Source organism: Camarhynchus parvulus, chromosome 5 (genome assembly GCF_901933205.1).
Source record: "Camarhynchus parvulus chromosome 5, STF_HiC, whole genome shotgun sequence".
Lineage (NCBI taxonomy): Eukaryota > Metazoa > Chordata > Aves > Passeriformes > Thraupidae > Camarhynchus > Camarhynchus parvulus.
The window spans coordinates 56784777-56801417 of NC_044575.1; the positions used below are offsets into that span (position 1 = coordinate 56784777).

The window sequence follows — 16641 nt, forward strand, 5'->3', positions numbered from 1 at the left end:
ACTCACAATAATAATTACATGGCTTTGCTTGATTTAACTCTCCCATTATCCAGACACACCAGGGCCAGGCTCTGCTTATCCACCAGGGAGTGAGGAGCAGCATCCCCTGCCCATTCTCCTGTTGATCCAGAGCAGTGCCTGTAATTTGTTCACATCCCTTCTCCCCTCCCATTTAAATCTGGGGCATGGCAGGCCTCTGTCTAACAATAATACAGGGATTTCAGGGGTATTTATGAGAGGCTTAAAACTTAATCCTACATGAGCAAGGTAAGCCTGCTCTTGGCCTAAAATGTGGATGGAAAATCTGGTGCCATTGCTACAGCAGGAGAAAAGAGACGTTTACAGCAGTGAGCAGCCTCTGAGAGGGGCAGTGAGTGCCAGCACTGCCCAGCCACCCCTGCAGGCAGGTGAGGGGCACTGTGGCAAATCTGGCAATGGCATCAACAGAACCCCAGAATGGTTTGGGTCGGCAGGAACCTTAAAGATCAGCTGGTTCCAATGCCCTGCTGCCAGCAGGGACACCTGCCACCAGACCAGGTTGCTCCAAACTCCACCCAACCTAGCCTGAAAAAATTCCATGGATGGGGCATCCACAGCTTCTCTGGGCAATGTGTGCCAGTGTTTCAACACCCTCACTGCAAAAACCTTCTTCCTTTAATCTGACCTAAATAAACCTCCAGCTTAAAACCATTACCCCTTGTCCTACTGCAACAGCCCCTGTTACAAGGCTTGTCCTCCTCTGTTTTGTAAGCCCCTTCAGGTACTGGGAGGGGCTCTAGGGAGGTGGTGAGCAGCCCCCACCCCTGCAAGGCCAACCTCAGTGCCCAGAGAGCTCCACAGGGCCCTGATGTGCTGGCAGGGATGAGCATGGGGGTGGGGACACCCATGTGGGTTGTGGGGACACTCTCTCCAGCCTGAACGGGCTGGGGACCAAAGACTTTCTTCTCCCAGGGTCACTCCAGGAACAGGCCTGTCCCAGACATCTTTTATGGAAAATCCTTTCCTTAGGATTTTTCCTCCTGAGAAGCTGAGAGGCCTCAGGAACAAAATGTAAACAATGGTTATCTGCTGCTGTGGAATGCAACAGGTGCATCTGTGATTGGTCTCATGTGGTTGTTTCTAATTAATGGCCAATCACAGTCAGCTGGCTCAGACTCTGTCTGAGACACAAACCTTTGTTATTTATTCTTTCTTTTTCTATTCTTAGCTAGCCTTCTGATGAAATCCTTTCTTCTATTCTTTTAGTATAGTTTTAATGTAATATGTATCATAAAATAATAAATCAAGCCTTCTGAAACATGGAGTCAGATCCTCATCTCTTCCCTCCTCCTCGGACCCCTGTGAACACTGTCACACAGGCCCATTTCTGTGACACCCCAAATATCACCTGGAACCCCAAAAGAGCTGTGTCCTTCCCCCCAGCTCCTCCCCATCCTGCATGAGAGGGAAGAGGCTCAGCACCCAACAAGTCTCTTACTTTCTTCTTGCTGCAGTAGATCTGCCACTTCTTCTCCGCCGGCAGCGCAAACATGGCCTCCCTGTGCTTGTCTGTGAGGTCAAGCTCATCCTGGAAAGGGGGAAAGAAACACAAAACATGCACCATGAGTACTCACACAGGTGATGGCACAGACACAGCCCCCCAGACAAGCAGTGTAAATCAATGTGGGGTCACACCATGGCACAGCAGTGACCCCACAGCATCACCCCGTGGCTCTGGATTTGTCAGGGCAATGATGCCAATCCTCACGCTGCTCTTGCTGACCTCTCCTCCTCGGGGCTGCAAACCTCCCTGCCTTGTCCCTCCCAGACATCTCCTTCATTGCTTTTAAAGGCTGTGAGTGTTTAGGAAAGGACGCCCATGAAGCCATCAGGGCTGCCCACAAGACTCACACTGACAGCTTCAGGTGAGCAATCTCATCTAAGACACACAGCAAAGAAAAATTCAAACAGGACCTTTCTTTTTATCATCACTACTTCACTGGAGCACCTCACCCCGAGTGGTCCAGCCCATTTCCAATGCTGACAACCTCCTATCATCAAAAACTGTTTGGCTTTTGCTTTGTTTTCCTCCAGCTAAAAATAGAAAGCTCTTTTCCTAATACCTACAGTTCATAAAGAGGTACATCCTCCCCATCAAAACTGCATCATGTACTGCCTGGCAGAGATAAAGCTGTTTACTGACTGAAGCCTTTATTGGTTTATCTGATGCTTTAAAGCACACATCCATTTCTGACTGGGAAGCTCTCTTAGCAGCGTGCCCTCCGCCAGGATGCTCGAGCATTATCAAAGCCTCATCGCTTCCTGGTGCTAGATGTAGGTCAAAGCTTTTATGAGGGAACTAAATAAAACATTCAGGCAGGGCTGGGAGGCTCGTTGCTGAAGCCAACATCGATCTTAGAGCCATGGGTGTCTCTTAAAACCACCCCCACTGATGATAATCCTCGTGCTGGACGGGTTTGGGGGCAGCACTGAGAGGCTGCAGAAGGTCACAGGAAAGCCCTGCCATGGCTTCAAGCCAACTCATCCCACCCAGACTGTGGATTTAAGTAAGAGGATCCCCATTAAAAATTACACTTTTAATTCCAGCAATCAAAAAAAACCCCATATGGAGAGCTGTCAAAGCTTCCCTGCCTCAACAATAACACTCAGCAACTAAAACAGCTTCTGTACCCCAATCAAAGCCTCATTTGGGGAAGGCTGAGCAAGATGCCTCTGGCAAAAGATGGGTCCCTGCACCAGCAAGCCCACAGGCCACCAGGAAATTCAGCTGATATAATTCAAGCTCATATTGCACCCAGCAGCCAAGGAAGGGAGCTTTGAGCTATCTTGTAACTCAAACCCAGGGGCCCTCCAGCACAACAACCAGTGACAGAGGGCTGCTAGCAGTCCCAAACATCTCAGAAAGGCTTATCTATGCACTGCAGGGATTGATTTCTCTTCTTGTTGAAATTACTCCTCAAAAGGAAAGCTGTTGCAGAGTTTTTTCTATTACACACTCATTGAGGAGGCTTTGCCTCTTCCCTGACCTTTTTACCCCAAATCTTCAAACCACCATGCTGCACAGAGCTGATGCTGGTGGAGCTCTGGAAGCAGACTGGGACACCTTTACAACAGAAAAGAACCATGCTGCTACAACAGAGACTGGGGGAAAAGAGACAACAGAAAACCTGAGCCCAGTGCAAGACACATCTCATCCTCCTGCACCCACCTGGGCTAGGGACTACTCCAACCAGTGCCATGCTCAAACATTGCCATGTCCTTACAGCCTGGGAGGTCAGAGATCCCTATCAACCAACCTCCACCCCAGCCTTGGGCAGGTCTCCTCACCCTTCCATGCCTCAAAATCAAAACTGCACTTCCCCGTTGTCTCCTCAGGCTATGAGCCAGTCAAACATCCAAGCTCTGCTTCAGCCTCAGTTCATAGAAATTACAGAATGGTTTGGGTTGGGAGAGACCTTAAATATCAACATTCTCCACCCTCTAAACCAGGTTGCTCATGGTCCCATACAACCTGGCCTTGAACACTTTTTTGGAAGTCTAAAGGTGACCAACAGGATGACACCCACACAGGGACCTGGCTGAAATTCACCTCACTGGAAAAGTAAATGTGGGAGTGTGGGGGAGGACAAAGGGCTCTTGATGAATATTTGCCTCTGTGGTGAGGGTTTGAGAGAGCACAGGAAACTGCTCCCACTGTGACCCCACTTTCTGGCCACGTGAATCTGATAATCTGGCCTGAAAGCACCAGCCATGCACATCTGCACTTAGGTCCTTAGAAAAATATTTACTGAAACTTTCAAAATGCCCATACCCTAAAAATACAACTTGTGCAAATGTGAAGATTTATTAACAAGAAAAAAAAAACCTAAACCAAGCTGAAACCTAAGCAGGAGCAAGAAGGGACAAAACAGAAGAACATACTAGGTAGGTGCTGGCACATGACAACGCACAAACACATCCAAAAAAGGTGCAGAAATGCTTCTAAGTCTCACACAGCACATTTCATCATGCCTCAGCTCTAACACATTCAGTCATCACAGCCCTGCATCACTCAACAACACCTACCTAATGATATCTTGCAGGATGCTTGGGAGAGGTGTTTGAGTAAATGCTGTGTGGCACCCGGTGAATATGAAAATCCTCCTAATCAAAGAGTGACTGAGGACTGTAATTCAGAGCCCTAACAGTGACTCAGCTGGGAAGAGTCAGGTCTTTGCTGGTTTTTATGTGTTTGGGGATTCTTGCAGCCACCTCCAGCCCTTTGCTTAGGCTCACTGATGTGCATCTCAGTGCAGGCTGCTCAGAACCTGCCCTTTCCAGCTCCAAAAGATCAAGAAAGGACAGGAACAGCACCTGTTTTCTGGGGACTCATAGGTGTAGAAATGCAGCTCCCACAAAGCCTTTAACAATCAACTGGAGTCACAGCACAGCAGAGAAGCTGTGCAGAAACTCACACCCATATGGGCCCTCAATTAATAATCATGAGCTTGATAATTAGGTGATTCTAACTGGAAATTCATTTTATGGGCCATTTGCAATCCACACACTCGCACTACAGCGTGTGATGCTGGCAGCTGTTGAAGAGTGAGAAGACAACCATGGGTTGGTGTCCATCACCCTCAGAGCCCTCACCCCTCACCTTTCACAGCTCTGCCCCTTCCACCTGGCTGCCTGCTGTGTCAGGATCTGCCAACCTCACTATTTTTAATACTTTTTTTGGAATCAGGTCAGTGGCATAAAAAATAACAGCCTCGTTTTACCACCAAAAGGAAGTCTCTGCCCGGAGTGTTTTTACTGGAAAGAGATATGCTACTCTTAAATATTTATCCTGTACAGCTAAACTATTCACCTTTACATCAGGAAACAGGTTTCCACATTAAATCTTCATCTGAATACGGCTTTTAAAAAAACCTCATAGGGAAGCTTTGACTCTCAGTGTGTATTTTGCTATTTCCAGGAGGTACAACACTTCCATGCTGTGTGTTCTGCTGACAGCTCTCCACCTCAGCCAAGCAAACCTCACCCCCTCTCTGTGAGCACAGCACGAGCTCCACTGAAGGTGAGATGTCACCTAAAGCTACCTGAGAAATGTGTGGCTCAGCTCAGCACATGGTGAGCACAACCCTGCGAGCCAGACAAGCAACAAGTGGTCCCCAGCTCTGCCTTGGAGGACACACAGCAGCACTCAGGGACAGATGTCCCCATGGCCTGCACCTCCCCAAGCTCAATGCTGTGAGGTGCCCTGTGGGCAATCAACCCCCCTGGTCAAGCAGGGCCACGTACAGATGGCTTTTTGAGCATCTGCAAGGAGGGAGATGTCACACCTCTCCGGTTGGTAGCCACTGCCATCTCCCACCACCTCCTGAAGGCAAAGCCAACAAACCACTGGAGGAAATGTTCAACCCTCCCAGCAGGAAAAGCATCAAGTCCAACCTCAGACTCGCAGCACAGTCCTTTGAGACAAACTCCTGTCCCTGCCACGTCACTCGTGCCATGTTTCAATGAGCACCTTCCACAGACTGAGACAAACTCCTGTCCCTGCCACGTCACTCGTGCCATGTTTCAATGAGCACCTTCCACAGACTGAGGGCATTGAAAGCTCCTCCAGCTGCAGCTTTACTTAGTGGGGGCAACAGGAGGGAGACAGCAGCACGCTGCAAATCTCCTGACTTCAGGAATGACCTCCAGGATGGGTTCCTGGAGCTGGGGGAGCCCAAATGCTGCCCACCCATGTCCACAAGGCCACAGCGTGATCAGCATGGGTTCTTCCCATCCCTCCCACAGGTCCTTCGTGCCATCAAACATTCTGCATGAAGCACCTGGGGAGTAGAGATTAAATAAGGAACAACTTCCAATAGAGGGGTCTGCAACTCCAAAATATCCTTACAGGTTGTAAGAAAAGAAGATTAAAAACCTTTACATCCAATGTACCTTTCTGGTTGATAAATTGTGTAAGTTTAGTGGGGGTCACCCATTGCTGTAACTGAAATGATTATTTAAAATTTGCTGGTTTGTGCTGCATTTGTATAAACACACATATATATGTTTATAGAATGATAGAAAAGCTTGTTTTGGGTAGGACCATAGAGATCAGCTAGTTTTAACACATTCCCTGTGAGCAGGGATGCCACACACTAGATCAAGCTGCTCCATGTCCCATCCAACCGGGTTTTAAAACTTCCAGGGATGAGGCATCCAGAACTTCTCTCTCTCTGGATTTACTTACACATACAGGTGTGCACATATATATATTTTATATATATCTGTGTGTATATATTTATATTTATATGCACACACATACAGAAAGATGTCACTGGATCAATAAATGACCAACATAATAAACAGCAAGTGAATTTACTCCTGGTGGATGGATGCAGAGAGTTTAGAAACTTCTGTAAGTGGGGCTACAGCATGTTAAGATGAGATCTCTTGCATCATCAAATGAAGCAGAGAGATCCAAGATTGTCCAAAAATTTTGAAAAAAATAGAAGGAAAATACCAAGTGTAAACTTTTTGGCAATGTTTGGCATTAAGGGGTCCAGCATGAGAATTAAAAAGTCCATAAATAACGGCCTGTTGAAGCCTGCACCGCCTTCCTTTCTCAGGGGTCATATTGCTTTTTCACTCTCTTCCAGGCATTCTTCTCCAAGTTCATCAATGTGATTTATCCCAGAAGGCTGTGGTCTCAGGGGAAATGGCAATCAGCATTTTTCCCCCCATTCCGCATCCCTTGTTTTTCCGCTGCCCCTGTGGCCGGAGCAGCTGCTGCTGCTTCCACTGCTGGCCCTGCTGCCTTCAGCAAACCCCTGCCTCAGAGCACACCCCACTCAGCTCCTTATTTTCCTTTTAAGCTGTTTTCTTGGGGAAAAAAAAAAGCATATTAATCCTTATTAACCAGTGGCTGTTACAAACAGCCCCCTGCCTCCACAGCCACCCTGTGCTCCTCCAGCTGCAGCTTTATTTAGGCAACTGCAGTTCTCAGTGTATGCAGATTTATCTCAGGGGGTTTTTTAAAGTCTTTTGTTTTTATTATCACTAATAAAAATGCCTCCTCCTCAGCACACTTCTTTGCAGCTACAGTACCCTGAGAGCTTAAAAACAACTCCTCAGACAAGCCAACCCCTGCTAATATTATCACTGCGTATTTTTAATTTCTCCATGACAACTTGCAGCTGCAATTACAGAACATGAACAAAAAAATCAACTATTCATATTTTTAATGAATAAGCATAACAGATAAAAGATTATTATTCATTTTGCCTTTATGAATTTCCTGAATAAAGCAAATTGCTTACAGCTAAATGAATGAGTAGCAGCAACAAGGAATCACAGAAGCACTTGGAAGTGCTCATGCCTAGTTAACCTCCTCCCACAATTAATTTTTCTTCCTAGTATCAGAAAGACCCCAATCCACCCTGCTCAGTTATTGACCTGAGCACACTGGACAGACACAAATGAAATATATATTCCTTCCTCCTCCTGCAGGAAAGATTATGGCCATCAATAGCTGATTTAGCCCTTCAATAAACTCCAGCTGCAGCTGATTCATGTTCCCATCAGTTCAGACACCTAACTGAGGCAGACAGCATGTAATGCTTTAATATTTTAATTCAATAATTATTTTAATAGGATAAAGGTTTCAAAGCTGCTCATATTTCAATATTAGTGTATTTTAAGAGAGGTATCCACTTAGTTTCTCCTTTTTTGTTAAATATATATATATATATATATATATATATACAACCTCATGTACGCTTTTTTTTAATGTTATTTATTGAGCTCAGCCTCCTGTGACCTTTTCATAGACCTCATCTGGAAAACCTTTCTCCCATTTTAATTAACCCAGGGTACTTTTCCAGCCTGAGTTATTGATCTACACAGTTTCACCCTGCAGAGCACTCTCAGATCCAGAAGGCCTGCAGATGCACTACCAGAGTGCTTTTTCCACACAATTGTACATACACCCTGAAAAAAACAACAAAAATATGTCTCAGCCTATTATCCACTACTGTGACAGCTCAGGTGGATTCAATCCAATCAACCAGAGCTGGGGATGGCTGTCCTTTGGTGGGAGCACCTCCTACCATAAAGCACAGAGCTGGCAAATAAGTAAGGTTTAAAATGTGGACTTCTTTACAGAACCCAAGCAGCAGCTCCCATTTTCAGTCAGATTATACACTGCTGCTGCTGCTGGCATCCCAGGGAGCTGCTCAAGCTGGAAATCAAGTCAAGAGTGGCTCCAGATGTCCTCTGCCTGACAGGGATGCTCAGGTAGGAAAACTGTGGATGGCTGGTCTGGGGCTAAACCGTGCCAAGGTTTCCCCACATAATGCTCTGGGAAGGGTTTCAAAAGGGGCTGGGTGGAATCAGAGGCTACAAAGCCCCACACCAACTTAATCCTATAAGTATCCCAAGAGATACCACTGTGGTTGTGGGAACTGGAGAATGCAGCAACGGGAAGCAGAAGCCAGCTGTAGCCTGATGCTGATGGAGCAGCAGAGGATGGAAATGGATGGGACAAGTCCTCATCCCCCACAGGCCTGGCTTTAGTCACACCTGGAATCCTAACAGCATTTTTAAGAGCTTATTTAGGTGCAAAGCAGAGTCACCCTGAGAGAAGGATACTTCTGACCAAGGCTGGATGAGACTTGGAGCACCCTGGTCTGGTGGAAGGTGTCCCAGTCCATGGCAGGGAGCTGGAATGATCTTTAAGGTCCCTTCCAACCCAAACCATTTCTATGATTTCAGGGTCTGACACCCAGCAGATGTCACCTGCAAGCAGGCATAGACTGGATTAGAGATGTTCGTGTGGTTGGGAAAGGGAAGCTGATCCCTGTAAATAATGGTATTGATTGGAACACTGGAGTTCATGGGAATTGGGATCACTGGGCACTCAGGCAGGATCCTCCCTGCAGGGCTGCAAAAGCCTCAGCTGCCAAAAGCTGACCTTGGTGATGTTCCCACGCTGAGGAACACCCAGCCTCTGCCAACAGCAGATGCTACAGCAGCACGGACAGCTTCCACTGGTATCTGCACATGGATACAAGGCAGGCACAGGCTATTCCCGGCAGGAATGCTTCCAGCTGAGCAAGGTGACAGAGCACAGCTCATCCGCTGTCCAGTCCTGCTCATAACTCCAGCAACACCACCCAACCACTGAGCACTGAGGAAGAAGACTGCTCCTGGAGCAGATTCCCTATCCAGAGAGCCTGGTACCCTCCATGGTGACCTGTGCCAGGAATACTCAGAGCAAGTGCAAGCCAAAAACCTGAATGCCTCAATTAAGGTCACTGATGTGTTACCAAACGAGCTGCCAGGCATCTCCCAGGGATGTGGCCTCCTCTTTTACGAAGTGCAAAGTGGAAAGCATTTAGCAGGTAGACTGTATGATTTTTCCACTCCACTTGGACTTCTCCTGGAAACAAAGGGGTTCCTTATGTGCTCTCTGCCTTACACTGTGCTGTAACGTGGCTCCTTTGTAGAATCTGGGGTTGGTTTTTTGGGCAAGCCCCCACGCTGGTTTGTAGCAGTAATAGATATTGCAATTACAGGGCTGTTTCTGCTGAAATACAGAGTTCCTTGGTGGATAGGTTCATTCAGGTCCAGGGAACACAGGTAGGCAGAAAACCCTTATTTTCTGACTGAGTAGGTGTGTAAGTTCCCTATCAGATGCTTGCCCTTCAAAAGGTACATTTAGAGATTAGCTGGGAGGGTGTTAACAACACCAGGTGATGAAAACAAGCGCCCGTGAGCGCTGGGCTGGGATGGCAGCCTGGCAGGTCCAGACTGCTCACATCAAAAAAAACCAAAAACTGGGCAGCCTGGTGAAGTGTCCATATGGCACACGGATCCCTGCAGAGTGAATTTAAAAGCAGATGTTACCTGTCATTTGGTTTGCCTTCTTAAAAGTGATTCATAAGCCAAGGGAGCTTGGTTTTGGGAGACAGCAGTGGGATGGGGTCAGGAGCTCCATGCTCAGCATCTGGATGGACTCTGCAGAAAGGGGTGGCTTGCCCAGGACACAAGGGCTACTGCAGTTGTCATTTTTTCCAGACACCAACCACGTGCTTTTCTTTGCAGATATAGGGGAAATGGCTTTGGTCACCATCCAGTGGTTCTCAAAATCCTGAAGCCCTTAATGCTGGAAGGACCAGGCAGCAAAATATGACAGCTGACCTGCAAGCATGAAATGCAAAGCTTGGCTTTGCAGCTGATCCCTCAGTTGCCTCTTAAAAGCCGTGTTGTTTTGCAAAGCCCAAAACCTCATACTTTCTCCTTATTGGATTAGAAACTGGGGGGGAAAGCACATTGCTGAAGTTCCTGAGCACAATGGAGATTGCTAGCAGTGAGTTCCCAAGGCTGAGCTGTTACTGACACACAGCAGTGCTCACACTGACCACACCAGCATTTCTCCTCGCGTTTCTATGCTCCCTGCTCAAGCAGCACATAAAACAGCCATCATCATCCCAGCGTGCCACGAGGAAGGAAAGGCACAGCTCCAAGGGACAGTTATCCATGGAGAATCCTGCCCCAGCACTGCACATCATGAGCCACAGACCTACTGACCACCAGGAAACATTTCAGAGGCAACAGATTTAATGTCTGTACAGGGGATGCTATCTCCTCACCATCTCCTGATAGCATCCAGAGAGCAGCTCGGATGAAATGCATTAGCTGCCCCAAGTACAGCAAAAACAAATGCTGTGATAAATCTTATAAGCTGCCAGAGACCTTTTTATTGTTCCTCAGGCTCACAAGTTTCCACTACTTCATAAAGCAGCAGGGAGGGGATACAGCCGCCTTCCATGTGAGGGGAAGGCATAAAAAGCTCAGGCAACATCACTGGGCAAAGGCCTGCACCCATCCTGAGTCCAGGGGCCTGGGGACACTGCACAGCCATTCACCTCCTGGTGTCACCTCCCCAAATCCCAAAAAACTTGTCAGCTGCTGGAGTCTGGGCAGAGGCACCCAGGGAAGGTTACCTGCTCTGGTCTCACAGGCTAAAAACAGGCAGGCTGCACATCACAGGCAGGATGCAGGGCAGGATGGAGGTTGCTCTAATTTCTTCTGCATCACTAACTCAGAAGTGAAAAGGCTGTGAAGCCCCATTGGGAGCAGTAAATGGAATTTCCTCAAAGCCCGGGCATGGCAAGCGTTGAGGAATGTCTGGGGCAGCATCTCCTCTGAACCCACCCCTCCAGCAGCAGGGATGCAGGCTGGGAGCAGCCTGTGGGATCAGGGAGAGGCAGAATCTTGTGCTTCAGGGGCAAGCAAAGCCACCGAGACTCAGCAGCTCCTCTGAGCACCTAAGCTATGCCAGCAGCCATCAGAGCATCACTCTCATTCTGCAGGGATGGAGATGCCACCGTGACCCACCCCACTGTGAGGAGAGCCAGAGAGGGGTCCTGGGTCATGCTGGGGCTCCTCCCACCCTCTCCAAAGCAAGCCATCCCAGCCCTCTACCCGGTGCACAGCACCAGACACAGAGCATTTCATTACAAGCCTCGGAGTGACAAGGAGTGTTAAGCAGATATAAAGGACATCAGTCATTCACCCATCTGCTGGAAAGTCTAGTTGCTGGCAGAAAATAGAGAGGATTGTTATGGCAAGATCTACCATATGGCACCATTATGTGGAGCTTTGCAAGTGCTTTTTCTGAGTGTGCAAGCAAGATTTCAGCCTTTGAAGAAATGCTGTATTGTTAGCCTGGATACGCAGGAGCCTCTTGAAAGAAGCTGTGGCAGATGGCACAGCTTTGTTCTCTTGGTTCGCAGGCAGTTCCTGCAACCCCACATTTCCTCCTCTCTGGGGCACAGTGATCCTCCTGATGTGTCCTATGGGAGGCTCCTGAAACTCCCTAAATCCAGTGGATGCTGCCTGGCAGGTGCCACACCTCTGCAGGAGCCTTGGGAAGCAACCAGTGCCTGCCCGAGCCGGCAGGACACAGCGGCGCACAAAATCATAAAGCATTGTCCCAGCCAGAGGAGCTGCAAATCAGGAAATCTTGCTGAAATCCTCTGCTTTTGTTTGTGCCTCTCTGCCAGCACCTGCTCCTCCCTGGGTGGCTGAGCCTGGCCGGAGCCCCGGCAGGACAGGGGACAAAGAAAATCCTTTCAGACAGGGCCAGTGCCCGCTTGAGTGACATCCCAACAATGCTCCAACAAAACCCATTCAGACCAGGCTGGGGAGAGGCAGAGAAAGGGAAAAGGTTCCTCTGGGAGGAAGCAGTGATCAGTCATTGACCACAACAACAACATCTGCATCTGCCCGAGCCAGGGAAAAGCCCCTGCCTGCTGCATGTGGCTGGCTGGGACAGGGAGCATCGTCCCTGCAGTCTGGGATGAAGGTCAGGCATTTCTTACTGCTGAAATTTGTGGAAAAAAAAAAAAAACATTTTCCTGTTGTTTCTAATGCAACTAAGTGAAAAACACTTGCACAGACACAGAATAAACCCCTAACTATTTATCTGTTCTATTTACCTATCCCAATTAAAATCCAAAGTGTCCATCTAACACAAAACAGGCCAAAAAACAGACACTGGGAGAGCAGCCCAAGCCTTCAGCTGACCTTGGAGTCACAGCTGCTCCACATCCCTCTGCAGCTCAGGCCCTCATCCTCTGCTGCTGGCATGGGACAATCACCAATTTCTCACACTATGGATGTTTCCTGCCTCAGATCAACAACCCACACTTAAAAACACACAAAGCTCAAGGAATATTTTGAAGGATGGCTCCAAAAAGAAAGGGACTTTGCCCTTCAATGTAAGCAGCAGGTTGGGATCTGAGGAGCAGGGATCCCACTCCATTGTTTGTGCTTGTGGGAGGATTGTCCATGCCTGCTGCTGCAATGTCCCCAAAGATCCCCCCCATCCCAGGCCTGAAATCCTCCATCCCTCCTCTCTGATCCCTGATGCAAACAAGTGGAGTAGAAAAGTCAGGATAAAGCTGCAAGGGAACAGTTGGCAAAGGACCAACTCCAGCTGGCAAAGCCTCCAGATCCCCTCCAACCCCTTTAACTTCCCTCAACCCAATGGGCTGAGACAGCCAAGGATCCTCAGACCCACAGAGCAGCACAAGCCATCCCACCCAGGAGGGCTGAGCACCATGGCATGGGGCTCCTGCAGGCCCAAAGATCAGCCCAGCACCTCTGAGTGCTTCCTCTGTCTCTCCTCCAAACGTTACACAGTGGGTTTGTACAGGAACAGTGGGATACTTTCCAAACCATTTAATGAATGCTGAAATTCAACACCCCACACCAACAGGTTACAGAGAGCAAGAAGAAGCTGTTGTAAGGACAGAGGGAGGATTTGCAACTGCACTGCCCTGAATGGGAATCTGCCTCCTTGTGCCCACAGGGCAGAGCTTGGCTTCCTCCTCCCTCCCTCTCAACCCTCTTGGGTTGAGATCTGCCTGATGGGTTTTTTGGGAGCCAGGGGTTGCAGCTGCTTGCACAGGAGCACGGTGGGCACCCTCTGTCCCCCTCCCTGCATGGCTTCAGTCCCCAGGGAGCTCCTGCTGCCAGCATGCCCTGGAGCAGCAGCTGCCTCTGGGCCTTTTTCTCACCCTTGGCTGGGGGAAAATAACTAAAAATCTCCACAGCATGGAGGGGCTGGGCTGGGGAGCAGAAGGGCCACGCCAGGCTGCGCCCCAGGCTGGACTGGCTGCTGCCTTGCTGCACACACAGAGGTTCCCTGTGGCACTGCCACTGCACAAAGCACCTGGAGGAGTTTGGAAGAGATGTTTTGAAAATCCTGGGCTGAGATGAGGTGCACAGGCTTGGTGGAGCTCCAGCAAATGAGCCTCCAGAGATGCCTCCTTCAGCCCAAAAAGGCTTTGGCTGGGGCATGGGAAAAGTGATCCATGGGAAAGAATTTCCCCAGGAAAACCTGAGTTGGCCAAGTTATCAGTGGAGAATACATTGGCACAGAGACAGCCACTTTTCCTGAACAAACCCAACCTGACCAGAAGAGTTCTGCTGCAGGGATACTTCATCCCCACTGTGCTGTGTTGGTGTCCTGGTCTGCCACACCCTTGGAGAAGGATGTCTTGGCAAAATCAGCTTTTATAACACAACCTGGAGCTTTCCTCTACCAAGAGGCCTGGCTCAACAGGTCCATGCTGCCTGCCATCTAATGGGATGTGCTGTACCTTGAGGTGTGACCAGTGTCACAATTCCCAGCTGCCTCTATGCATCCAAGCACTGTAGGAAAAGCTCATTTCACTGCTGAATGAACTCAAAGTAGAACGCCATCCAAAATACCACACCAAAATGTTTTTGCTTAGAGGAAATTAAAGCTTTTTTGGCTGTCAATTTTTTTCTTAATCCATGTTTTTCCAAGTTCTGGAACCAAGGGGTAAAGAAACAATATCCTGACTTTCCAAATCTCAGTGAAGCCCACACCTGACAATTTCTGTGAAGCTGAGTGCCCAGCAAGTAAAGTCACTTTGCACCTATGGGGAACACCCTGCTTTACCAGCTTGGACCCAACCCCCTGCTATAAGAAATTAAGAGTTTCTAATGAGAGAGAGCACCCCAAAGTGGCAGGACCTCAGGGAGGAGCAGAGCTCACGGTTCAGCCTCCCTTCATGCCAAAGTTTGCCTGAAAACTCAAAACCAAGATCGGGGAGACTACAGACAGGGTGTTGAGGGGAAAGAGGGAGAAGCCCCAAAATGAACACTGAAATTAAGAAGCATCCCACTTACCACCAGCTCGGTGAACATGGCATCCAGCTCCTCCACGGGCGGCATGGGCAGCGAGGGCTCCATGGTCTGCAGGGCGAAGCTGCTGTCATTGCGCAGCCGGTACGTGATCTCGGGGTGCTCGCTGCTGCGGAAGCAGCAGAAGATGAAGGAGATCCCCCGGCCGCTCCTCTTCCTCGGGGCCATGGCCACAATGCTGTGTGTCCCTCCCTGCTGGGCACTAGATCCTGCTGGGGAAGAGAAGAGAGGAGGCTGGAGCAGGAGCCCCGCAGCGCTGCGCTCCCGTCCCGCGGAGGGAGGAGGGACCGAGCCACCCACGCTCTCGGCACCGAGGGGAAGAGCACAGACGGTTTCCATGCCAAATATTTCTGCTCAGATTTGACGTTTACAGTCCTGGCAACCTTGAGGACCACGCAAATTAAAAAAGATGCATTTGCTCTGCCTCGTGCCAGAGCTGGCAGCCGCAGGGGTCACGCCACTGTCCCCGTGGGATGAGGAGTCCTGGGCCCGTCCCAGTCCCAGCAAAGCTGCACCAACCTCCCCACGCCATGGCAGCCAGCCCCCCTCATACCCACACCTCACATCCCATCATGCCAGGGGTATGGAAAATTCAGGGAACTGCTGTCAGGAACAGCTGGATGTGCTTGGGCCCACCAGGTCCCCACCATGGGCAATTCAATCCTTGAAGATCTCATGTGGCTCAGCATGCCCCGAGCTACAGACAGCAGCAGAGGTGAAAAAATATCCTGCACGCTTCCCCCAACTCTTAAACGTGTCCCTAAACATCCACCAGCAACCCCCTGTACGGCAGCTCTTTTTCATGGAAAGTTTTGCTTGGCTTTAATTAGATAAACCTTACTTGCAGCTCCAGTAAATATTTACAAGAGGCGATTTCAGCTGATAAAAATCACACGGGGCCGGTAGCTCAGATTTTCCTAAGCTCTGCTGACGTCGGGCATCGCTCGCCCTGGCAGCTGCTTGGGTTTTGCTGATTTCTGAAACTCTGGTTGGGAGCAACGCTCAGGGCAGGAACCATGTGCCCTGCCTGCCTAATGACAGCGAGGATCAGGTAAAAACTGCCCCAAAATTGGGACTCTTAAGTCAGTGACACAAGAGGAGAGTCACCTATGAGGAATGAGGAGTGTGGAGAAACACTCTAATGAGAAAAATCAACCAGCAAAGTAGGGAATTTTTGAAAGCCTAAACATTTGTCTTACAAAGTTACACACCCACATATTTTATCTCTGCGAAACAAGACACTGAGATGTTAAGAGACTGGACAAACAGCCAAGGTTGAAATATGGATGACTCAGATTTATTAACAAAGCTATGAAGAGACTCGGGGAAAAAAAGGTCAGCATTTGGAAAGGAGTGTCTGATCTCCCTGGAGCCTGCCATTCCCTCCAACTATGGATTTATACAGCAGAATAAACAGCTGCTGTGCCCTGTGGAGAGCCAGGGCTGGGGTCAGACCCGAGGTCAGACCCTGCACCACCACAGCACGGCCAACACTGCCCTCTCAAAGCAGGGAGCTTGCAGAAAATTCAAGCACTACCCACAGTTCTTTAACAGAGGATTTGACCCTTGAAATGATCTCGATGGCACGTTTCTAGCACATGGTGTAATCATCTGCTGAACCACGGACGATGGGAAACAGCTATTGGATCTTCACGCAGGATAATCCCAGCCTGTGCAACTGCTCTGTGCCCAGCCTGGAGAGTCCCCCCTTCTTCCTGAAAGGCCCCAAATCTCATTTCACATTTTTTACATCTTGGATGTAGAAATATGCAGCCGCTGGAGGAATTTCAGCTGCCATGAGAGGTCTCTCATCACGGCTCCCCGGCAGCCAGCACCGCAGCAAATCCATTAGCTGCCTGCTGGCATCCCCTCGGTGTCAGCAGGGCTTGGGGACCTGCTGCAGAGCTTCTCTCCCAAAGAAGG

The 16641-nt window shown here is 49.2% G+C and overlaps 1 protein-coding gene across 1 annotated transcript in view; it reads right to left on the reverse strand.

Annotated features, from left to right (window-relative positions):
• DAAM1 (dishevelled associated activator of morphogenesis 1) overlaps positions 1-16641 on the reverse strand; it is a 93537-nt gene that overhangs the window by 38325 nt on the left and 38571 nt on the right. Inside the window, 2 exon segments of the mRNA XM_030948901.1 lie at positions 1478-1567; positions 14704-14930. Of these exon segments, the coding sequence (XP_030804761.1) occupies positions 1478-1567; positions 14704-14886 (273 nt within the window). The 5' untranslated portion in view covers positions 14887-14930.